Genomic DNA, 26,031 nt, shown 5'->3' with positions numbered 1-26,031 from the left:
AATAAGGAGGGGTTAGGTGATGATGACTGTGGTGGTGGGGGGTGACACGGTGACACCTCCCTTGTTTTGGGCCGGTTCTTACAGGGTGTTGGTATTCAGTAATGCTCGGACAGATGAGGGAATGTATGAAGAGAGAAACAGAGACAAGGATGGAGGAAACAGCTGGGAGGTTGACCGTCAGCTTCTGTCCAAGAATAACACGGTCAGCAGGCCTCATGCAGGACACACACACCAGGCATAATGACACCAGTAAGTGTGTGATGATGATACTGAATACCATATCGTCGCTGTTGAGCAGAAACCTTGTATTTCCATAGTTTATCTTTTTATATATGTTTTTTAAATTAATGAATGAATATATTTTATATGTCATCATTTGACGGTGTCACGCACATATTGCCAATACAATCTACAATCCCAAAATAGGGACACCAAGTTGAAAGTTGTCAAGTCTGTCTGTGGGTTTTATAAAAATGTAACCAATGACAATAATTAACAAGCACCTGTGACTAAATAGTCACTCCACTGGAACAATTGGAATATAATACCTGATTCTTTTTTTTCTAATTCATGAGAAGTAACGGCTTTGGACATGCATACAATATTTCCACCCGACAACCAATGCTTTATTGGTGTGTTGTGTATTGAGATGGTAAATGGTGCATTTATATAGCTCCTTTATCCAAGGCACTTTACATAGATTGTGCATTACATTCACCCATTCACACACACATTCATACACCGATGGTGGCGGAGACCATGCCAGGCACCAACCACCACATCAGGAGCAATTAAAGTTTCCCTGGTTGGACGTAGCGCGTGGAAGGAACACGTTATTCCAACCAGTTCCTTTCCCCTCCATCAGGCGCCCCGGCTGGCCAGGGGGAGGCAGTTTAGAGACCAGGATTACTGCATGTTTTTTGTGAGGGTACCTACCCTAGGGGACACAGGGAGAACATGCAAACTCCACACAGAAAGGCCCTTTCGCCAACCCCGCCTCGGGTATGGGCACTGATGACGCGGAGGAGGGAACACGCCGCCAGCACCCACAGCGTCCCTAGTGGGAATCGAACCCAGGACCTTCTAGCTGTGAGGCGACAGCACTACCAGCTGTGCCACCGTGCCCCCCATTATTACACTTTCAACCTAGTGTCCCTATTTTGGGCTTGTCATTATAGGCATTTTTTTAAGTCATACTGTGTAATGTTTTTGCATTCACGATAACCATTCCACATAACACAAGGCTAAGACAAATACTGTAATGACAACATGGATGTTGCACAGTATGTTTTTATTTTCTTCAAAACGTTAAAAAAATTGCACAAAAAGCAGATCAACAAGTTCACAGTTGTGAGATTGTAGATCATCTATTTTTGCTATGCATACAGGTGTGCCTTGAGATTTTCACTTGCCCTTTGGTGTGTCTTGGCCACAAATAGCTTGAAAACAACTGATGTAGAAAACTGCATGCATGTGTGTTTGCTGAATGACAAAGCTGTAACCTGGGACCAACATAATGAATTACCGGTATGTCGAACACTGGCACACGAATGGAACACTTGGAATAATTATTGGATGGTTAATGTTATTACCATGACCCCTCTGGCTCCCACCTGGATGACTGTAGCTTGGAAAGAATTTGTCAACGTGTGCTGACAACAATACGGATGATGGTGCGATGGCTAAATGGATCAGTGACGTTATGGGTTCAAATCTTGGCATTGTTGTATGTCCTGAGTAATTGACATTTATTTAATAAGGCACACTTGCTAATACAACTGAACATGAAGACCATACTAGCGCGCGCGCGCGCGCGCGCGCGCGCGCGCACGCACGCAGGCACACGCGCATGCAAGCATTCTTCAGCCCATTCCACAACCGCTCAACTATACAGGCATGGTAATCAGAGGAAGCAGCTGGATTCTGTGTATTGGAGCAGGTAGAGTAGCGAGAGAAGTGGGGGTTTGAGGTCAGGGTAACATTTCCTGAAGGTCTAACCTCCATCTCGGTTTCTGTGGCGAACAATAACACTATCAGCATTCTGGGAGGGGAGGGCAACTAACTCGGGCAGGTTACTGAGTTTGTCTGGGCTTTTCTGTAAACAACGGATACTTTTCCACAGCACAGCAAGCAGAGACTACCACCACCGCCAGGCTCATTTCAACACATCTCGCAACATGGGATTCAGTAAGAGCTGCTCCGCCATGTAAAACAATGCACCAGCTAACTCTATCTTGGCAAAACAATGGTACAGGAATGACAGAAATTATGTTTTTGGAGGAAATGACGTTAGCCCACTCACCCTGGCCCTAGTGATAGCTGATAGCTGTTTGTCAGCTGAACCCTGAGTCAATGTTCTGTGACAAGGCTGTGTGACGTAGTATACTGTATGATGGGAAAGGTGTGGTGGGTGTAGGAAAAAGTCACCCAGGGACACATGCATGCACGCATCAGGCCTTGGCACACATACTTGGAGAGCTGACTATCATGATGGGATTAGTTTTTTGTCTCCACATACAGTACCCTCAGGCTGTTCACTTCTTGTGATAATTCCACACAGGTGTTGTGTCCCCTTATCTGGCTAGACCAGTGGCTCAAGGGGAAGTGGCACCAGCTTCCAATGGTGATAACAATCCTGCCAATTCCAAAATCAAAGTACTGGAGATGACGTCCCGATTTTTACACTACGTCGACTACGAGATAAATGGACATTGTGTATTTTACTGTGTAATTTACTAATTGCTCTAACAATGACCAATCCTTTGTGCAGCACAAGCTTACCTTATCCCTCTCCTAAGAAAAAGAATGGTCAAGCAAACAGATACCAGGATAGATGAGATTGACTGAATGATTCAGGTAGCACATCCATCCATCTTCAACCGCTTATCCGTAGTCGGGTTGCGGGGCAACAGCTCCACCAGAATGTTCCAGACTTCCCTCTCTAGAGCAACATTAGTGACTTCCTCCTGGCGGATGCCGAGACGTTCCAAGGCCAGTGAGTCTGCCCCCCCCCCAGTGCCTCAAGGACCTCCCTAGGGAGACGCCCGAGAGGCATCCTAACCAGATGCCCGAACCACCTAGGCTGGCTCCTTTCCAGGCGAAGAAGCAGCGACTCTACTCAGTCTCTCTCGTGTGACTGAACTTCTCACCCTATCTCTAAGGGAGATGCCAGCCACCCGTCGAAGAAAACTCATTTCGGCCGCTTGTATTCACAACCTTATTCTTTCAGTCATGACCCACACTTCATGACCATAGGTGAGCACATGACGGGAGATAATGGATAGAGGCAAACAAAAGATAAACCCAAATATAAAATAAAATAAATCACAGAAAATGTAGGTAATGCATGGTTCAGGAATGTGAACTATGACATTGAATTGTGAGAAACATGCAGCAGAACATGGATGTATCAGAAAAAAAAATTCTAGTAAATTATATTCACAAAGGGAATAACCATGCATGTAAACATTTCTAATATTATACGCAGACTAAAGGCTTATTTTACTTGGAGACGAGCAGGCACGTGCATGGTGCCTATACTTCCACAGTGCACGCCAACCTTTAGAGTTGATGATGCATAATGAGAAGGATGTGGTGGTGTAAGATGTGGTCAGCTGCAGCAGTCATTAACATAGCTTAATACTAATGATAATGAGCTTTTTAAATTCTAACTCTCGACAATTACTGTATCATCATCATCTTTAATCTACTGACACATATAGGCTACACCTAAACACACACACCACGCATGCACGCACGTGCGAGCGCACACACACACACACACACACACACACACACACGCACGCTCATGAACACAGCACAGACACACAACACAAGCACATTTTTTAAACACTGCATCTCGTAATTGTCCTGATCTTTAATCTCATCTCGCTGAATGACCACAAGCGTCCGTTGGTCTGTCTGTGCACAGCTAATGATAATGATCACTGTGTTTATGGTCACTTTGTATGTGTGTTTGTATGTGTGTCTGTCCCTGTGCACGTGCCTGTGTGCCGCCTTCTTCCACTGTGATTTAATATTAGCTAAAGCAGTCAGTCAACCATTTCTAGTCTCCCAACCGAATGACGGTTAGATCATTAGTCTGTGGGACTGAGCATGGACTTCATTTAACATCAGGTTGAAGTGTGTGACCTTCAACACTGGAAGTCCCGGGATTCGTTTACTTGCACGGCCGTTTCAAGAAGTGTTGCTCGAAAACAAATCATGCTATTTGAACTGAATGCTTGTGGATGCAAGTCACATCTTTTTATTTAACATTTTGAAGCATGAAAAATTCTGATGTTTTAACACATTGACTACATAACCCGCTAAACCCGCATTTTTTCTATTGTCTCTCCCTGCGTAATACGCTAAACCTGCTATTTGTTTTGTTTTGTTTAATTCGCCATTTTTTAATAACTTAAAAGAAATAGCGGCTTTATCGCGGACCTGGTGACGAGGCCGACGCTTTATGATGACATAACCAGAAATCAACCAACCGCCGGCTTGCAAGGGCTTCTGTGAAACTGAGTCCAATGCAAAGTGAACGAGGGGGTATGGACGATCTTAGCTCTTTGTCTGTGAGTCGGATCGCGGAAGTGGCTTATGTGCGCGCACACACACACCCCCCCCGGGTGTAAGGACCTTTAGTCTGCTGATCTAAGGTCGATAAGCTGTAAGGGCAGTTTGCTATACAGTACTCTACTGTTTCATTTATGAGTCATGAAGTAAAGAATGACCTCTAGGGTGTTGTGAATTGTATGTAATGGCCTCTATTGTATATGTGCTTCCATATTTCATAAATTATGACCAACAGCAACCATACATTAATTATTAGTTGTCCCTGTGTACAGTAAAGGTTTTTCAACGTTTGACTTACCGTACCTGGAGTATACTGTACTGTACAATCCACCTCTATTCAACTCCCCTATTGAAATGTACTGTATATATTTTTTACTCTGTTGAAATATTAAAGCTACTAATCATGCTTTCGGTCCTTTTCCCCAAAAACACCAGCCACACATGCTGACAGCGAATCTCACACACAACATATTTTAAATGGTTAGATTCTAACCATGTTTTGTCTTTTGTCCTTTTCTTGTCCTTTTTTCTTTGCCCCTATCACTTCAACTCTCTCTCTCTCTCTCTCCCCCTCTCTCCCCCCCTCTCTCTCCATACAGAGGGAGTATGTGAGATCTGGTTAACCAGTGAAGACACGGGGGCGTATGGTAGAGACATAGGGACAGACCTGCCCACCCTGCTGTGGAGACTGGTGGAAGTGATCCCCGAAGGAGCAATGCTGAGACTGGGCATGACCAACCCTCCATATATACTGGAACACCTCCAGGTAGACACGTTGCACATCGAGAAATGTAGACTATATTACACACACACACACACACACACACACACACACACACACACACACACACACACACACACACACACACACTTTGCAGAATGGCCATTCTCTGGAGACTCCTCCACTTTACGGTTATTTATCCTGTGTACCAATAGAAATGACCGATATCACAATCCTGGAAGGGGCAAGGCAATTTGATTTGTATAGCACTTTCAACAACCAGGCAATGTGATGTGCTTTACACAGAACATCAAGCAAAGGAAACATAATCAAAGGCAGCAGCAAACTGAAGGGTCTTTTGTTGTGTTTTAAAAAAAGAAAGTGGCAGCAGACCTGCAGTTTTCTGGAAGTTTGTTCCAGATATGTGGTGCATAAAAACTAAATGTATTTATTTTTTGTTTTAGGGACAGAAAGCAGACCTTTCCCAGATGAGATCTGGAGGGTTCATGATATTGCACAAGATCAGAAATGTATTTTGGCCATAGACCAGCCAGTATTTTAATAAGTTTGACTCCCAGGGATGTTTTTAAAAACTGGCCTGATTATGCTCCACTGTCTTGGAATCAGTAAGGACTCGAGCAGCCGCTTTCTGAATCAACTGTTTTTCTAGATCCCGCTGAGAATAAAGAGTAAAGTTTGTTGTACGTCTCCCACTAATCTGAGCTAGTGGGAGCATGTACTGTAGAGGCCCTAGTATAGAGCATTGAATAAGATCTGAGACCATGCAATTCCAAACATTTTTGAAAAGGCCTGCTGGCAGAATATCAATGCAACAGGAGGATATTTTCGTTCATTGATCAGATAAAAATGTGTTCTGGTACTTGAATTAGTTGGAAGTGGACACACAGCCTGTACCCGATATGGAAGGGCTAACTGCTTGTACATTGTGTTGAATTTTGTCTGTGAAGAAGGAGGCAAATTCATTGTAGGCTCTGGTGGATAAATATTCAGAGGCTACAGACAGGAGGGTTTGTTAGCCTGTCGACAGGTTGCGAACAAAACACGTTGATTGTTCTTGTTTTTAGCAATGTCAGAGAAGAATGACCGCCTTGCATTTTTTCTGTTCTAAATTATATGTGCAAAGTCTCTCTTTATAGATGTCATAATTAATATGGAGATTTGCCTAAATGATTTTGACCACAAGACTATTCAGTCTGTAGTACAATCATCTCTTTATCCTCTCCATTAGCTCCACCACCCCTCCTCCAATACTACTACTGCTAGTTAGCAGGTAAAATTGCTGCCCCTGCATTTATTGAGACAAAATGAATTGACCAAATGGCCTTTCCAGTTTGCTTACCAAGCAGTTTAGCTGTTATTACCTTACAGGGCTCATAGCCCATTCATTAGCCCGCTTCATTCTCTGTTCTACCTAATGAGTCAATTAAAGACCATTGTGTCCTCTTTAGTAACACCATATTATCAGCTGTTATCTCTCTCCCTAATTGAACAATGGACATTGTTACAGTAGCCTACGCTTTCTCTGTCTGTCTGCCTCTATCTGTCTGAGTGTGTGTGTTCGTTTCTCTGTCTGACACACACTCTTGTGTAATTTCACTCTCTTTGTCCTCTGTGTGTGTGTGTGTGTGTGTCTCTCTCTCTCTCTCTCTCTCTCTCTCTCTCTCTCTCTCTCTCTCTCTCTCTCTCTCTCTCTCTCTCTCTCTCTCTCTCTCTCTCTCTCTCTCTCTGTCAATCTGTTTTCCACAGTCTAATCAATACATTTAGTGACAACATTGCAGTGACTCAGGACTCCACCACAGATGTATTGTGGTTGTAATTAGTAACAGTGATTCATACTTGGTTCCGTGCCAGTGTCACACACCGGAAATAGCTTATATACAAGTTCAGAAGGCGTTGCAGTGCGATGGGTTGTGAGCTTGTAGATCGGCTATTTCTGGTGCATGGCATGTCAGTGTCACGCAATCAAGTAGGCTTTAACCACATGCAGAGACAATAAATACATCAGCATACAGGAGAGGAAGATGAGGAAGAAGGGGGGGGGGGGTGTAAAAGTTTGATAAAACATGAATAGACACTGAAATAGGTGTACTATGGAGGGGATAAAATGTAATTTACTTTCCAAACTATATTATTTGAACCTGAAAGAAATCTCATACTGTAGTTGGCCTCCCCAACTATTCACAGACATACAGTTGGAGGCCATCGATATTGTCCTTTTCTTTTTGCTGAGGTTTGCGTGATCTGCGCAAAAGGACAGTTAACCCATTTTGGGCGGGAACCCCTTTTGGTGTTTTAAACATTATGTTATAATTTAGCTATTGAAAAATAGCAGATCTACAAGCTCGTAGCGCGCCACCGAGTGGCGCGCTACGAGCTTGTAGGTCTGCTATTTTTGAAAAATCGTGAAAATATTTATTTCAGAAAACTGGAGGATTTAGAAGGATTTTTTAAAATTTTGAGGTCAGGCCTAAATGGGTCAAATGATAAGGGACAATATCGGTGGCACCCAACTGTACAATGTTGAGTTGTGAGGGCTTTCTAATTCACTAGTTCTCCAACATTGTCATGTCAACGACCCCCAAATGATTTGGCCATATTGTGACGTGACATGTGAGCTTGTAGATCGGTTATTTTCAAGTAGCCAATATAGAAGAATCAAGATTCAAGAACATTGTATTTGTCACTGACTCATACAAGTACAAGCAGAGAAATGCAAGCGACAAATAAAACTACCATGATTCTTGATTATATAGAGTTCAAGTGATTAACTTGATCATGATTCTGTATTAACTAATTTAGCTGGGGACCCCCTGGAAATCCCTTAAGGGCCCCACTTTTAGGACCATTGTTCTAAGTTATGCAGTAAGCTATCTCACAAGCTGGGGGATTGTGTGATTTGTACCCGTGTGTCTGTGGATCTGTAACAGGGAGATATTAGTGAAGGTGTAAAGAATAGATGTGAACAAACTGAAGGAAATGGAGAAAAAGAAAAGAGCTTATCATCCTCGAGTGAAAGAAAGGATAAACAAGACATAACAGCATGCCCTCCCTGTCCAATGTTTAGCTTTCCAAGTTTACTTCACCATTAATTACAATCAAGAGAAGAGACCTCATGCTGTTTTATACAGAGCAAACCAATGTTTTGACCGCTGAGGTCTTCTTTGGGGCTTTATTCAGTATTTGAAAGCCAGACCTCAGCGGTTGACATGTTGGATTGAACTGAACAACAAATGTGTTCGTGGAGTGTGTTATGTCCTTTTGTTTACTTCACCGAAAACAATACAATTTCTTCACACAAGCAATGTTTCACCACAATTTCTGTATTTATTGAGAAAACGTGCATTTCCCGTCAGTTCTAACATTCCATATGTTGATCCTTCCCCACCCGTCCTTCCTGTTCTGACATTCCATATGTTGATCTGACCTCATCAAACCCTGTACACTCAAGACACGCTCCATATATGGCCAGTACAGAATTCATTCCATATGTTGATCTGACCCCCCATGCCAAAGCACCAGCGCTCGCCCAGCAGTCTGCCGTCACCCAGGCAGATGAAGGGCGTGGTCGCTTCTCGCCCTCAGGGCGTCTTACTGGTGTATGTTCAGTATGTATGTACAGTATGAGTGAGTGTCCCAACAAAAGTAGGCCAATCACAGCAAACTAGCTGACTCTGTTACACTAATCACAGGGTTGTCTCATTTAAGGAGTCACACCTGGCCTAGGATAAACTAATTAGACTCTGAGCTGCAAGTGATGACATACCTGCCGTGCATCCCAATGCACACAGGATAAAGGTATACCGGTAGTCACACATATCTGACCAGTCATTAGTCCTACAACCTATCCCTAACCCTAACCTCCCACGGGCCAGCACATTTAAACCTAACCTTAACCCTCTCCCAACCCTTAACGCACCCCTCACCAACCTTAATCCGGTCGTTTTAACGCATCCCTCACCAACCTTAGTCCGGTCGTCTTAACGCACCCCTCACCAACCTTATGTCTAACCAATGACTAGTCTAAACTAAGTATGCACCCCTATATACCATATTGTGGGCAGTGCCGGGTTTCTGGTGTGTAGTCCGTTTGACTTACCGGTATGTTTGAGAGTTTGGCTCACTGAGAGAAAACCGCAATCAAAATGTCTACCAAGTGGGGACAATGACGCGCTTCTTTCCTAAGACGCTTAATGCGATCAACTCGCTGCAACCAAACACCTTCATTCCCATACAATAGAAGTGAAAGACATGTCTACACTGAGAATTCTGACACATACAGTATGTGTGACAGTGCCCTAAATCAGCCATTGCCCCGCATTGTGAGCTTGTGTATTTAATTTAATTGGTTATTTTAACAGAATGTTTGTCTATTGCCATATGCCTGGAATAGGGATGCTATGGTTCAAGTGGTTAAGCCTTTGAGAGTAGGAAGAAGAGGGGAGGAAGGTAAAAACAGATCATATATATATATATATTTAACTTTAACTCTCATCTGTACAAATTGACCCTTTAAGGATCATTTGTAAATGTTTTTTGGGTTTCAGGGCTTTTGTGCCTCCTTCCTCCCACTTCTCTCTAATGGGAGTTGACTGTCTTAATTGTTTTTTCATCTTTCTGGTGGCATCTCCCAGGGAACGACAATGGAGATAAAACGGCAGCAAGAAACTCTTGCATGGATAACCTCAGGGATAGAACACTCAGGAAAGGAGGGCACAGCACAAGTAAAGAGCAACAACACATTTAAATGAAGACATGACAGAGAGAGAGAGAGATAGAAGGGGGTGGGGGGGGGGGGTATATAGATGAAAGGAGGACAAAACTATGAAATGAAATGGGGATAAAGGCCTGGGGAAAGAATAGAGGGGGTAAAAGAGAGTTAAGAAAAAAAAAACCTGTGCTATGGGAAGCAGCGATGGAGGTTGTAATTAACCAGGGGTTAATGGAGGTGGCTAATTGTCCCCCCACACGTATAGGTTGGCTTTCTGCTCGGCTACGTTACAATTAAAATACCACCCGTCCTAATGATAGGGAATAACAATTAACTGATAATTAGAAATATACTAGGACGTCACACTGGCTTTGCTATCCCTCTTTCTATCCTGTGTGTGTGTGTGTGTGTGTGTGTGTGTGTGTGTGTGTGTGTGTGTGTGTGTGTGTGTGTGTGTGTGTGTGTGTGTGTGTGTGTGTGTGTGTGTGTGTGTGTGTGTGTGTGTGTGTGTGTGTGTGTGTGTGTGTGTGTGTGTGTGTGTGTGTGTGTGTGTGTGTGTGTGTGTGTGTGTGTGGCGCAGCGTGCCTGCGTTGAAAGCTTTCATCCATATGCCACTGTCCCCTCTTACTGTATTGTTCAAACCCATGTGTTTTAACAATTGATTCATATATTCTCCTTTTAATTCCTTAGTCAATTAACCTACATAAGAGTGGAGGTTGGAGGGGGTCTTCTTTAAGTTACCATTGTCTCCTTCTCTTTCTCTGTCCTCCTTAAACCACCCTCCACCACCACCACCAGCCCCTCAACGTCTATTAACTGCATCCATATTTGAATGTTCCCTTCATTTTGTTTCCCCCACCATCCTCCTCTTCTCCTTCGCACCCTACAGTACCTCTTTCTTCACTTTTTTCCCCGCCTTATGCTTTCTTCCATTCTTCTCGAATAACGGTGGCACTGCTGCAGATGTTGCAAACAGCAGCCATATTATGATATGGACGAAGGCCACAGTGGTAGCGTCATAGTTTCTAAAGGCCAAGTGCCTTCCTGATGGCTTCCCTTCAGAGCATCAACCGTTCTTACAACGTCAAAGTGAAAGGCTGTGATTGGAGCTGAAAAGGACAAGTATTTTATTTATTTCAGCTTTTGCCGTAAAGATCACACTTGACAGACACACACACACACACACACACACACACACACACACACACACACACACACACACACACGCGCACCCACATACACAAATCTGTCTTTACCTCACACATGCACATTATTTGTCTTTCTTCACACTTTCTGAAGCTCTCCTCTTTCTCACATGTACAAACCTACACGCACGCACGCACGCACGCACGCACACACACACACACACACACACACACACACACACACACACACACACACACACACACACACACATAACATACTGTTGTACACCTGTTTTTCCCCCTTCTTTGATGGATCCAGACAGTTTCATAGCTCCATTTGCTGATTGGAGCAGTTATAGGCCCAATCACCTCTCATGGGCCACTTGTCTTTGACATTTTAGTTGATTGCATTGTGCCTTTAATGGTCCCATTTGAAGAGGTTAGGGGAAAAAATGTCTTTAACAGTTGCTGCTTACTTTTCTATTCTTCCTCTCTTGCTGACATTTTTCTTCGCTCACTTCCCTCACTTTTGTTTTTGAGCTGGCCGCTTTTCCAGATGAAACTCCACGCTAAAAGAGCCATTCAGAGATGTTTACTGTAGTTATGATGTCATACAGGGTTTTGAGGAGTACGAAATGTGATTTGCCCCAAAAGTTGAAGACTGAAAAACAAACAAAAGCCAGAGCAAAACACGAGTTGATGTTTGTTAGCACTGTGACTGCAGTGCACACAGAAAACACAGTGACTGTAGTGTGTTTGAATGTAACAGCTCAAATATACATTAGTCTTTATTGAAGTTATATTTAAATGAGTTTGCTCTCTGGCAACACGTATCATGCATGTGTTAATAGACTTAAACCTTGGATCATGTGACTTCTGTTTTTGACCTTGATGTCGTCCTATAGGTAGACAAATATGGTCAAATAGAAGTGATAACAGTGATTTATACAGGCAAATATGTCCTGCAATATCAATGGGGAACTTCTTCAACGAGGGAGGGTTGAGCCTTGCAAAAAAAACCTCGATTCCAAAGTGTGCCAAATTATGGAAGACTATTTTTGGGGAAATCGTGGATAAAAATACTTTTCAGAAGCAAAACGGAAGCACTAAATTTACCTTACCAAATATGCATCTGTTGAAAAATACAAATGGTGTTTTTTCTATTACCGTTTCCTTTGTATTAATGTAAGAATTTTTGGGGTGGAATTTGAGGTCATTGAGGGAATGATGAGGTAAAGAGTGGTTGATATAATGAAAGAGAAGATTGATTATGCAGTTATTCTTCTTATTCTTAGCGTTTAGCTATGGACTGTAGTGTATGACTTGATTTAAGATATTGAAGGACTTGATATCAGAACTTGCAACTCAGTTACCTCTTTCTCACAGCCTCCCCCCCCCCCCACCCCCCCCTCTCTCTCTCTCTCTCTCGCGCTCTCTCTCCCCTGCACTCACCCTTTATCAGTCTCTTTTCATTCACCCATCAAATGTGTTAAGCAACTGCCAAAAGCATCAATATGGGTCTTTATGATTATGCGTTTTCCATGTGTGTATTGAATGCATGCACTCAGACCAGTGGGACCTGGGGTGTGAAAACAGCCTCCTCCTCCCATCGGTCTCCTCCAGATGAACGGAACAGCAGATGTCCATTTAACATCCACCACGTAATATGCTTCACCATGTCAGCACATGTAGCAACTGCTATGCATGCTTTCTCCACTGCTACAGTAGCTGTTGTTTACTGGTGCGACGTTGTGACAAAGCAGACCGGAAAGGTTGGATCCATAATTTGGCCTCTTTTGTCGTCCCCCTCCCAATGGCAAGGGTTTGGTGGCAACCATGGTGGTGGTTGTTGTAATGCACAGTGCAGGTATTATGTGTTGTTGCTCACATTGCAAACCTTTAGATCAGGTTTTTACAAAGTATTAAGTGGTGAAGATTTGATGCCCCGAATGCAGAAATGTTCCCTTAACTCATTCCCTGATAAGGGCAAGATTGGACGAGATATAAATATGCTTGTAGATTGCCTAGGGCGAGATTGGACGAGATAAGGGTTTATAATGTTTAATAATGATGGCTCTTCGCGTCATCTTCGCCCCAGCAACGCTTTCCTTCCGCGTTGGTGGTGTCTTCGATCATTTACCTTCATCAAGTCTATCCTTAGCCACAATCTAAAGTGGCATTTCTATTGGAATTGATGCTCAGATTGAGGTGATCATACAGAACATCCATGTTTTACAAGCTCAATTTAAAAAAAAAGTCGCAACCTCGCAGGACCGGCGGAGAAAGTGTTAATAAGTTAAGCTTTCATGCCTGTTGTAACACATTTATTTGTTACTCGTTCACTTTGATCTGCCCACTTGCATTTTGTTATAGTGGTTTGTTTATTGTTCACAGTGGAACCATATTGTTTTAATCTCACTCTTCAAGCCCCTGCACCTCTATCCATCCATCCCTTCTTCTCTCTTCTTCTCCTCCTCATATCTCTCCCCCTCCTCTTCTGAAGCGTTTCCATCCTACAGACAGTGGGAGACTGTTCACAGTTCACTGGACCTCCAGGGACAGCAGGGAGTCTGACAAACTAACCAGTACCCTTCATCCTCACAACACACAGCTCATATTCATATCCAGGACGCACGCATGCACAAAACACACACTGTGTGTGTGTGTGTGTGTGTGTGTGTGTGTGTGTGTGTGTGTGTGTGTGTGTGTGTGTGTGTGTGTGTGTGTGTGTGTGTGTGTGTGTGTGTGTGTGTGTGTGTGTGTGTGTGTGTGTGTGTGGGGCGCTCTCTCTCTTTGTCCGTCTCTCCCTCACTCTCTGCCATTCCCTCTCTCGTTCTCTGTTCCTCTTCATCTTTCTCATGATCTCACTCACTTTCTCTGTCTACCGAATCCCTTTCTCCCCCCACTCTCTCTCTCTCTCTCTCTCTCTCTCTCTCTCTCTCTCCTCTTTTTGCAATCTTCATATTTAGGCTTGCACACAAGGGCAATTCACCTTGCGCACACTAAAAACTCACACAAAAATGCACGCACAGAAATGCGCACGCTCTCTCAGACCATTTTCATAAATGAAGCCTCGGGGAGCCTCTTCCCATTAGAAGCCTAATGTAGCATTGTGTGAGGGGACTCCACATTAAATGAATGCACCCAGCGAAACTATTTCGATGTGCGGCTGAATTATGACTTCTGAATTACTGCAGTGAATAAATGACTTTTAAATTATAACGGTGAATTGTGAGTGAGTTTCCTGCCTGTTTAAGAGGGATATTTTCACGGTCACAATCTTGAGTTGTGCTTTTGATGTGCTGTGTGGGAGCGTTGGTTTTTTTCCTTCTTTTTTGTCACTATGCCGAGCAAGAAAATGGAATGAAAGAAGATGCTTTGAGAGACTTTGATATAGTGAGTTGAGTACACCTTGTTCTTTAGATGCAAAAACATGAAATCCTCCTTTTTTGTGTGTACTTTTAATGCTTCCGTTTAATTTCATTTGTAAATAAAAGTCCCGGTCATTTATATAATATTTAAATAAAACTGTCTGTCTGTCTGTCTGTCTGTCTGTCTGTCTGTCTGTCTGTCTGTCTGTCTGTCTGTCTGTCTGTCTGTCTGTCTGTCTGTCTGTCTGTCTGTCTGTCTGTCTGTCTGTCTGTCTGTCTCTCTCTGTCTCTCTCTGTCTCTCTCTGTCTCTCTCCCTCTCTCTCTCTCTCAGTGCAGTATGATGTTGGCCTGGTGTGTCCCACAGGGTAAATCATGCTCACCCTGAAGTGTTTGAAATATATAATACCACTGGGACCTCAGTTTGTCTGTCTACCTGTGTGTGTGTGTGTGTGTGTGTGTGTGTGTGTGCGTGTGTGCGTGTGCGTGTGCGCGCGCAACTCTGGAACCCGTCATCACCATGGGAAAAGGGGTATAGCCATGCTGTCTGGGAAAACATTTCCCCCCGGTGAATCCTATTTATAACACAGTGTGTGTGTGTGTACAGAATATGCACTCCTCCATTCTCTTGAGAACCCACTCTTTAACCAGACTAGAACCCTCTCTGTGTGTTGGCACTCTGGGGAAGCTGGCTGGTGTGTGTGTGTGTGTGCAGGTGCACATGCACATTCATGTCTATTAACTATTTTGCACCCTGCTTCTCCGCAGCTATGCTGAGAGAACACCATGTTCACTGAGTGCTGTGCATGCAGGTGAAATAACAGGTTTTACATACAGTTTGAGTAGCGCCATTATCTGATGATGGAAAAATATCTTGTGTTATTTATTTAACACAAGATTTAGATGGATTCCATGTTCATCCTTCTTTCTCTCTCTCTCTCTCTCTCTCACGAGTGCACACACGCACGCACAAACACACACACACAGGTTTTATATCATAACGTCTTTCTAGTACAACATAAGCCTATTTCCGAGGGTAAAGTTCTCATGTGTATTTGCGTGTTTGTGTGCTTTAGAAAGACTGAGGGGTGTTTTAAAGCTTGTGATCTGATTCCACAGGCAACAAACTCAATTAAGTTGTAATTAACTCAGCTTCTGCAGCTCTGATGTTCTGACATTTTGTATAACCTGCAATTGTTTGTTCAAACGTCTTGTGGTGAACAGAGTTTGTGAGTCACTTAAAAATAGAGTAATAATTAAAATCATAATGCATCCATGCTTTTATTCCTCATAACCAATTAGAGTAAATGTTTGAGAAGACAATAGTGGAAGTCAGCTCATCCTCCATTTAAAAAATAATAATAATTAGGATGTCATCAAGGCAATTACTGTAAGCTAAAGGATACATCTACCAGCCATGCACCCATATTTTAGGTCCTAAAGTATATACAGTATATAATTTCTTGAAAACAACAAGCTTCTTCCTTTCCTTTCGTTTGTTTAACCTTCCCCCTGAATACGCTTAAACTAGATCCACAAGTGAGTTTCAAAATGCACCTCATGCCAGGTTAGCCTCCCATGTCGTCATTGTTTTCCTAATGCTGCTCGTAACCATTACTGACACTTGAACCGTCACGAGGGTGGCTGTGTACCAGGTCATGTCAGGACACCACTCTGGAACGGAGGCATTTCAATCTGACTCTCTGCGTTTCATCATCTGTTATCAGAACAGCTTCACTGGTAATAGTATTTAACTGGTGCAGACAGGCAGATAAGACAGACAGACACAGATTGGGATGATATCTCTTTGGTCCATAACTCAGATGCATATCCAGAACAGTTAATGGTAGCATTCAATTTAAAATAAATTGAACTTTTAACTAGCTTTCACAGTGTGCACGCACGCACACACACCTATGCACACACATACGCACACACATACGCCCACACAAATATAACTCAAACTGTCTTTTCTTCACCCATCTATTTATTAGTCTACTAAGGAATTCATTTTGTGATCATTGAAAATATCTACCTGTTGATTCATACGATTCCTGTTCGTCTCATGTCCAGAAATCCCCCTAATGTCACACAGTTCCTGTGTTTGTACTAGCACTGAAACCAACACAGTGAACACACACTCACATACACACACTCGCACACACATCCTACACAACTCGCGCACGCACGCACACGCACACGCACACGCACACACAGGGAGATGTGAGCCAAAGAAAGCAGCAGTCATCCCTGAAACAAATTCCATAGACTCCACTGGGAGACTCAGGCAGATAGAAATGCATCACAGAATGTTCCACCTGCAACGCAACACACTCAGCCAACATGTGGTTTTATTCATTTTTGGAAATAACAGAAAGAGAGGCAGGCAGAGAAAAACTCATCAGATCACAATGTTTTCACCTGCATTTGAAATGCGACTAAACCCACACGGTGAACATATGTTTCCTCTTTTGGAAACACAAAGCTGGGGGAAGGAGGTATGGAGGGAGGGAACGAAGGGTGCAACATTCACAATCCCCAAATCATTCAGTTGACAGGTGTGACTTTTGAATGTACAGTATTTCTCTCTCTCACTTTTTTGTACTATAGCTCCCCTGTTCCTGCTTTTTTGTGTCCTCTCTCTCTCTCTCTCTCTCTCTCTCTCTCTCTCTCTCTCTCTCTCTCTCTCTCTCTCTCTCTCTCTCTCTCTCTCTCTCTCTCTCTCTCTCCTATATCTGCACTCTGTAGCCCTTTTTGATGAATGTGGCCTGATATCAGATGTATGGCACTAAGCCAGTTGGGATAGATCTCTCCTGGTGTGTATCAGGGCTGATGATCACCAGATGAAAGGTTTATGCGCCTACACAAGTGTTCACGAGGAGAGAGAGAGAGAGAGAGAGTGTGTGTTTGGAAAGAGGAATGAAGAGAGACACAGTGTTATAACAACATCATCATGACAGATTTGTGTATGAAAATGCGTATTCCTATATTTTTATCAGTATGTAAACAATTGCATTCTCTTACACAGTAAAATCGGGAGAGTTCAGTCAAAGCCTGATTTATACTGTAAAACCGGAAATGGAAAATCGCTGGTCTTCTGCTGTCTATGGGGACGCAGATTTTAGAACACTAATATCTCAGATTCTACTTTTTAGACCAAAAACAAACTTGTTTTTCGGCTCTTTTCTCTAAACAATATGATCCTAGCTTGCAAAAAGTATGTTTTGGGTGGATGACATTCGCGAGTTAAATAGCGAATTTTTACTTCCTGACTGAGTTTTCGGCCAAATCGGCTTTCAATTTAAGAGTATCGCCCATAGAGTTATATGTGTGGCACTCTGAGCCAACCAGCAGATGGCGCTGTGGCGCCGAATGAGTTAATGAATGGGTGTGTGTTCTCTACAGTACATCGCTCTATATACTTCTCAGACTTTTTTGTCTATTTGAATATATTTTTTATGGCTTTTCTGCCTTTACTGGATAGTACAGTAGAAGAGTGACAGGAATGCGTATGCGCCCCCCTTAACACTTTGACGCCATACCCCGCGTTCCCCGCATTTTAATCAAATATCCAACGCTGTCGACATTGTTTTATTACCTTTGGAGCATACGCTGAAGTATTTGCAGCTTTCAACCACGAAAATCCGGTAAAAAATGGTCCGTCGTCTTGTTATGATCCGACGCACCAGCGGCCATGACAATGCGAAACGAAACCACAGTGCAGAGCAAGTTGTAGTCCAAACAAACCCCCCGTCCACTTGCATTGGGCTCAATTTCCCAGAAGCCCTAGCAGCCCAGATGATGACTTGATTTCCGGTTTCGTCATCATAACGCGACGGCCTCGTCATCAGGTCCCGGATAAATGCGCTGTTTCTTTTTAATTATTTTAAAACAGAGAATTAAACGCATTAAACAAATAGCGGGAATAGCGTATTATGCAGCGGCGGAACACTGGATCAAACAATTAGCGGCACTAGAACTGTTAACCACATCCTTCTCAGACTGTGACAATAGTATTTCTATTAGTGAGGACTTGTTTCAGTATGAATGGACCTGTGTCCTTCGCTCCCCATTCCTCTACGTCAGTGATTCTCAAAGTGCTGCCCCGGCAACCTCAAAGGTCCTTGAGGGGGTTCCAAATGGTCTTTAAATCCGAGAGTATACAACTATTTGTACACTCTCCGAGTCATGAGGTTCCTTGAATTTAAAATATTTGTAAACCACTGCTCTGCATTCTTCTTGGAGTTTGACTGTGGTATTTCTATTAGCGTGGCCTTTCAATGGGAATGTGATGTGATGGCCTGGTTCAACTCAGAGCATCACTGAACACCCAATGGCTGCAGATGACAGCAGTCAAATGTTTGAAAAAAGCCCTTTATTCCCCTGTGATTGTTAATGGGGGACTCCTAATGGTGTAAAGTCATTAGAGGTTGGGATACACTCTGTCACACACACATGATAAATGACTTGAGTGTGCGTGCGTGGCTGCACACGTGCGCGCGTGCGTGTGTGTGTGTGTGTGTGTGTGTGTGTGTGTGTGTGTGTGTGTGTGTGTGTGTGTGTGTGTGTGTGTGTGTGTGTGTGTGTGTGTGTGTGTGTGTGTGTGTGTGTGTGTGTGTGTGTGTGTGTGTGTGTGTGTGTGTGTGTGTGTGTGTGTGTGTGTGTGTGTGTGTGGGGGCATGAAAGGGTGTCCTCTCCTATAGATGAATCCCTGGTGCCCATCACCAGTGCCCTGCCACTCAGTGTAACATGCCATCTGTTAAGACCCCATTCACCCCTCCCACACACACACTATCTGAGGGCTAGGTGGCGTCCATTGGGGAGTTATCATTGTCAGTGAATATAATGAGATTGGGGCACCATGTTACCACAGCTGTGCTATACAGTGTACTTGGGTGCATACTAAAAAGGCTGGTTTGTCTAGAACCTGCATGTTCATTGCTATCAATCAAACCCCATTGGTACTGTAGGTAATGCCTAATGAGAATAGGGCATGGCATTTCCATAGCTGACTGTGATACTGCAGGAAGATTCCATATGCATACGCTATTGCTATTATGTGATTGCACTGCATGCAATTATTACCAGCACGTACGTATATACAGGCGTGGTAGATGCATAAGTTGTATTATATCATGACTCCTAAAAATATATATTTAGCTGTTAACATTTATTTTTTATATCATTTATTTATATAATAATATAATTCATTCAATGATTTTGTGTGTGTGTGTGTGGGGGGGGGGGGGGGGGGCACACAGCGTGCGCGCTTCGCACGGAACATTTGTGGGTTCTCAAAATGTACATACAGTAGGTATATGCTACCTTAGAATAGATGTAGACCTATTTGACAGTGCATAAACATAATTGCCTTCACATTAACGAGCGTCAACGATCATCAGCTGGACACAGTGCTCTAGTCTAAAGTGACTGGTGTCTGTCTCTCCAAAAGCCCTTGAATATGATTAACTCTTTTTTTGCTGCTAGCTGTTATAATTGTAGTTAAGCTGTGCCACGGCTGCCACCAAGGACAGCTCTCTTAGATCCCGACTTATGGAGGTTTGAAAATCCTGCTTTGAACTGAGGTAAACGGAGAGTTGTAACGTCCCATAGCTGGTGGTGACGGAGGCGTTGCATAGCAACCGAATCAATGTTAACAGCTGCTGTGGGGCTCAACCACTATATACACGGAGTATACGAGGGGGTAGGAACATGTTCGTACCTGGCTGATAACGTCCCATAGCTGGGGGGGGTACGAATATATTGGTACCTCGCAGAGAAATAATTTAGGATTACTGTCATGATAATCTTACACTTCATATCCCACACACCATACCTGTAACTTTCATTAGCCCTTTATTCAATTGTTCCAGGGGCCACAAGGGGGCGCCCTCAGGCCGCATTTGGCCCGCGGTCCACCAGTTGAATACCCCTGATCTACAACAATGGCGCTAAGCATAGTATGTATTAATTGTCACGTTAAATGTGTTAATAACGATCAGTTGATAATTTAATTTGAACTAGCTAATAGGTTATTTAGTTATTATTTTAATTTTTTATTTTATTTCCTTTTAGTTGCATTATTTCTCATCTTTCTAGTGATGCTGTGGCATCCAAAATGGAAATTCTTTCTTTTACATTGTATAAATCTGAAACCACAAAACCACAATAATTCTCAATTTACTTGCAGACTGTCGCCTACCTCATCTAATTGAACTCTTTAACCACTACCCCCTTTTTCATATAGGAGCGCACATACTCTCTCTCTCTCTCTCTCTCACTCTCTCTCTCTCTCTCTCTCTCTCTTTCTCTCTCTCACTCTCTCTCTCTCTCTCTCTCTCTCGCTCTCTCACTCTCTCTCTCTCGCAGCAGACTGATTTATATCCGTTACCAATCAGGCTCCATTCTCCAACCAAATTAATTCTTTCTAATTTGGAGCTTCCACTGGTCAACCCCATGTGGTGTGCTGCAACTGAGACTGTGTGTGTTTGTGTGTGTGTGTGTGCGTGTGTGCGTGTGTGTGTGTGCGCGCACGCGCTTGTGCAAGCATGCATATGTGAATGAAATACGGAGAACTCTACAATGGATTTTAATTGAGAAGACGGACTGCAATCAGCATATTCTTGCAGGAAATCATTAAATCATTATTTCTTTCACTCTTTCTCCCTCTCTCTCTCTCTCTTTAGTGGTGATTAGTATGTTAATGATAGGACGCTGATTATTGCCATCAGAAAGACATGACATCTGTGGTCTACACATTTCTGCTCCATACGAATAAAACAAACCTTGCCGGTCTTCTACTTGATAATTTTTTTTTTTAAACATGCACGCACGCACGCACGCACACACACCTGCACACACACACACACACACACACACACACACGCACACACGCACAATCACAAACACTCATTCATGCTCATGTACATTCCATGTCTACAAATGAGGTACTTCAGTGTATTTGTGGAGTTAATAATGGTGATGTGAAGTTGATCAGAGTATTATGATATCAGGTGAGGGTAGAGTTGGTAAAAGTAATCCATTCCCCCCATACAAATCACCCCAGTGTGAAGTGAGTGGTGTAACTCCGTGTGGGACATCCAGACCCCCAGGAACGCGCCCAGGGGGTCCGGCGAGCCGCCCCACGTCCGAAACGGTTGAGAAATGACAGAGTTACCGTGTGGGGGTCCCCAGGGGGTCCCTGTACTGTACTGTCACTGTACTGTACTGTCACACCCGAAATCATCATATATACAGTGTGTGTGTTAGGCTGCACAACAGTGACACTTGGTTGTGAAAACCAACCAAACACTATTTTGGTGCTCGGACAGACCCAGCCAGGGATCCAGGGACGGACCCAGGGATCCAGGGACAGACCCAGCCAGGGATCCAGGGACAGACCCAGCCAGGGATCCAGGGACACACACAGCTCCGTAATGGAGTGGTTGCACCACTCAAAGACACTGACTACTGTCTCTGTATTTCTGCTGCAAATAATAATGTTGGTTGGATGTCAGTCTAGGTTTTGTTCAGTGTAAACTGACCTCAGGTGTGGCTCTGCCTACTCTGAACATCATTTAGCTCTGCAGGTTCAACATTCATGTTCAGTGTAAACTGACCTCAGGTGTGGCTCTGCCTACTCTGAACATCATATTAATGTTGGTTGGATGTCAGTCTAGGTTTTGTTCAGTGTAAACTGACCTCAGGTGTGGCTCTGCCTACTCTGAACATCATTTAGCTCTGCAGGTTCAACATTCATGCTAATCATGAATGCTTTCATTGTTAAAGTTTACTCGTACAATACGCTTTATAGTACATCACAAAGCATAAGCCACATTTCCTTTCTTTTTTTTTTGCCCTGCAAATGGAATTTTCAGCAACATACAATATTGTATCATATTGTATTAAATTACTTTTTGACCCAATGTTGTAGAGTTAATGTGGTCAGAGTTTCCTAGTATTGGTGGTAGTGGAAGGTAGTGAAATACATCATGCTTTTCCAGTGGTCCTTGTGGTGTTTCACATCATGGTTATGAAGTGTGCTTAAGCATCTACTGTACATGTTAAACTAGCATGGTCACCGATTATGCAGCTTTCAAATAGCCCAGAGTGATAAATGCCCTCCACGTTGCACAAAGAAAAATCTAGTTTCCAGTAAATGAGAAGGCATTCATTTCTGACAAATAATTTGAATTCTGCTCCAGAACATTTAGTGCGTGCTTGATTTTATGTTTCATGCGCATCACTTGTTGGATTCGTTTAAGAGGTAATTGTTCACAGAGCATTAAGTGCTTCTCCGTAGCATTTTGGCCAAAAGGTTGAAAATCGATGGCACAAAATGTTCGGCCCACGTTTTATGTTTCTGTCTCTCTCTCTTTCTCTTCTCTCTCTCTCTCTCTCTCTCTCTCTCTCTCTCTCTCTCTCTCTCTCTCTCTCTCTCTCTCTCTCTCTCTCTCTCTCTCTCTCTCTCTCTCTCTCTCTCCCCCCCTTCTCTTTTCTGAGGGAGATAGATTTCATTTCCAGATGGAGATGAAATTAAATCTCACATCTTTGTCACCTCTCCTGTGCCAACTCTATCATGTGGCTATTCTGGGAATATATAGTGAGAATGGAATGAAGTGCAGGATGGAGGGAGTGGGAGGGGGAAGAAAAAGAAACGGAAAAGGGGAAATAAAATGTGAGATGGAGAACTGGGAAGATCAAGGGATGCACATCAAGAATGGGAGAGAGAGAAAAACGAGAGTGTTCCCCCCTATCCAGATGTGTCCATCTCTCCAACAGCTGTCTGTTTGGTCCCCAGCTAACAGGAATGTTACTGTCAATGAATGGGAAATGTGACCAACATTAATTCTATCATTACACCACTGTTGTTTCCGCTGGCTTCATTCTCCCACAGGCTTCTGTCCATGAATTGCAAATTCCATCATCCAGTACCTGACTGCTGGGCTGTGGGAAGATTAAACACTGTCCCCAGAAATATTTGGTGTTGTTGAGAGGAGTCAGTCAGGAAGTTGCAGGCTGAAATACCTCAATGTCAAACTGGGGAATTGTGCAAATGTGTGCAATTTGAATTGCACTAATGCTCATTATGTGCTTGTCATGAAGTTTCACTTTTCATGCAAGCACATACACCATCTTCAACATGTGTGTCCTGTCCTTTCTAGGAGATGGCCAAGATCTTGAACCATCCCCGTGTGTATGCCTTCCTCCATGTTCCGGTGCAGTCGGCCTCAGACAGCGTCCTCATGGACATGAAGAGAGAGTATTGCGTGGATGACTTCAGGAGAGTGGTGGACTTCCTCAAGCAGAGGTATGACATGATGGAAGGGGAGGTTGATCATACAGTCCTCCCATGTGTTGCTTGACTCTCTGCGGTCTACTGAGTCATCATTGTAAAGGGGTGTGTGTGTGTGTGTGTGTGTGTGTGTGTGTGTGTGTGTGTGTGTGTGTGTGTGTGTGTGTGTGTGTGTGTGTGTGTGTGTGTGTGTGTGTGTGTGTGTGTGTGTGTGTGTGTGTGTGTGTGTGTGTGTGTGTGTGTTAGGGCATTCACTAAAAATTCGATTTATCGATTTCATTAACACAAGTCGATTCAGATTAGGAGGAGTCGAAAGTTGAAAAAAAAAAAAAAAAAAGAAGTTTATCCCATATCATATTTTTTGCTCTGTGTGCGTGCGTACATAATTCAAACTGTAGCATTGATTATTGTCACGGACAGAAGTCAATCCTTGGTTTCTGTTGTGTTTGAACAATAATAGCAATTCAAAACAGAACCTCCAGTCGCTGTCATAAGAACGGGAGGTGCGCTCATGAACACGGCAGCAGAGCCTATTTGTGCACGGCTGCACGCGCACCTGCAGCCCATCAAGTATAATTTATGCTTCATCCCGCGATGGTGTCGCGCACGCAGACCTCTACGCTCACAAGTCACAACAGTCGCATCTGCGATGCGATGTGAGCTTGTATATCAGCTGTTCTCTGTGCGCAACACTGTTGGGAATTGATTACATGAAACAGTCACCCGTGCGCCCAGTCCCAATGTTTGTAAACAAATAATTGGTCTATTAGTTTGCATTGCATTCAGAAGTTCAGAACGCGCCCTTAATTAAAAACCAACTGCAGCTGTGTATGTGGCGCTCAGCGCGCGGTGTCCCACTATTGACTGGCTGAATTTGAAGTTTGAACTGCGCTGCGTCAGAGAAGTAACAGATAGAAGCGCGCAAACTTTATCCCCAAACGATATCCCCCTCACCTCCATGCTGGAAATAAAACGTCTGGCTTTCCGAGGCTACATCCGTGCTGACGCAATGACTCCTGTTTCTGGTTTAGCTTTACGCACGGGGCACATCATATGAACATCTCCGTCTCCGGTCAGTGCGGTGCGGGTTGTTGTTTATTTGCATGGCTCAGAAAATAAGTAACAAACTAACATGATAACGTTATCGAGTTGGAGGGGAAGGAGGAGGAGAAGGTTCACGTGGAAGGTAATGCAGATTGTATTCTGATGATGTGCCAAACTGCTGCTGGCTGCTGTGATGATAATATATATACCTATGTCTTCTATATTGCCACTAGTGTTAATGTTATATTTTGTATTGTGTACTTCTCGGGCCGCTGTGCTGCGCTGTGCTGCTGCGCTGCTGCTGTGTGCCAATGATGCCCCCTCTCCTGTTGTGTTCTCTTTTCTGGTCTGTGTACCAGTGTGCGACGCACACACTGTTTAGTATTTACTATTATAGTTTTATGTTTTGATAATCAGCGCTTTGCCATATAGATGATACACACACTGTGCCATATTGGAGAGGCCACTGTGTGCGCAGTGCTTTGTTTGACAGGCGCCGTATTGCGCGCACCTCCACCCGCCCCTGTTGAGCGCGCGCACCTCCACCCCCCCCCCCCCCCCCCCCGTCATACAAAACGATAAATCGACTGAACTTCGACTTTACTGTCTGACAAGTCGACTTGGAAAAATCTCAAGTCGTTAATGCCCTAGTGTGTGTGTGTGTGTGTGTGTGTGTGTGTGTGTGTGGGCACGTGCACGTGCACATGTCATATACATTGTACACATATGACATATTACACCCTATCAACATTATGTGCATTAGTAGTCTATCTTGATGGAAGGATTGTTTGATTCGATTCGGGTCAACTCAGAAAATGAATTGTCCTGAAGACCAATTACATTAGATGTCTTGGATTATAACGCTTGGATTATAACGATTTACTGTATAAATGTATAATATTTAATTATGTTGGCCACAAGGATCCTTAAAACACTAGCAATTAAGTGGAGACACTGGAGAAAGGCGTCGTCATGGAAACAGTGAACGGGATCTCTGTTTGTTGCTTTGTCCATCTCTAGAGCATGGCTTTGGTATGCTTCTTTTGTCCAGCTCTAGAGCATGGCTTTGGTATGCTTCTTTCTGTCCAGCTCTAGAGCATGGCTTTGGTATGCTTCTTTCTGTCCAGCTCTAGAGCATGGCTTTGGT

At 43.5% G+C, this 26,031-nt stretch overlaps 1 protein-coding gene across 1 annotated transcript in view; it reads left to right on the top strand.

Moving 5' to 3' along the window:
- The window catches only part of cdkal1 (CDK5 regulatory subunit associated protein 1-like 1), a 366,940-nt gene that overhangs the window by 176,969 nt on the left and 163,940 nt on the right, over window positions 1-26,031 (top strand). The window contains exons 9-10 of the mRNA XM_079503511.1: window positions 5,181-5,347; window positions 23,710-23,855. Coding sequence (XP_079359637.1) covers window positions 5,181-5,347; window positions 23,710-23,855 — 313 coding nt within the window. The remainder of the gene's footprint in view (window positions 1-5,180; window positions 5,348-23,709; window positions 23,856-26,031) is intronic.

The sequence above is a fragment of the Electrona antarctica genome, assembly GCF_951216825.1.
Source record: "Electrona antarctica genome assembly, chromosome: 6".
Lineage (NCBI taxonomy): Eukaryota > Metazoa > Chordata > Actinopteri > Myctophiformes > Myctophidae > Electrona > Electrona antarctica.
This window is presented reverse-complemented; position numbering and strand designations above follow the sequence as displayed.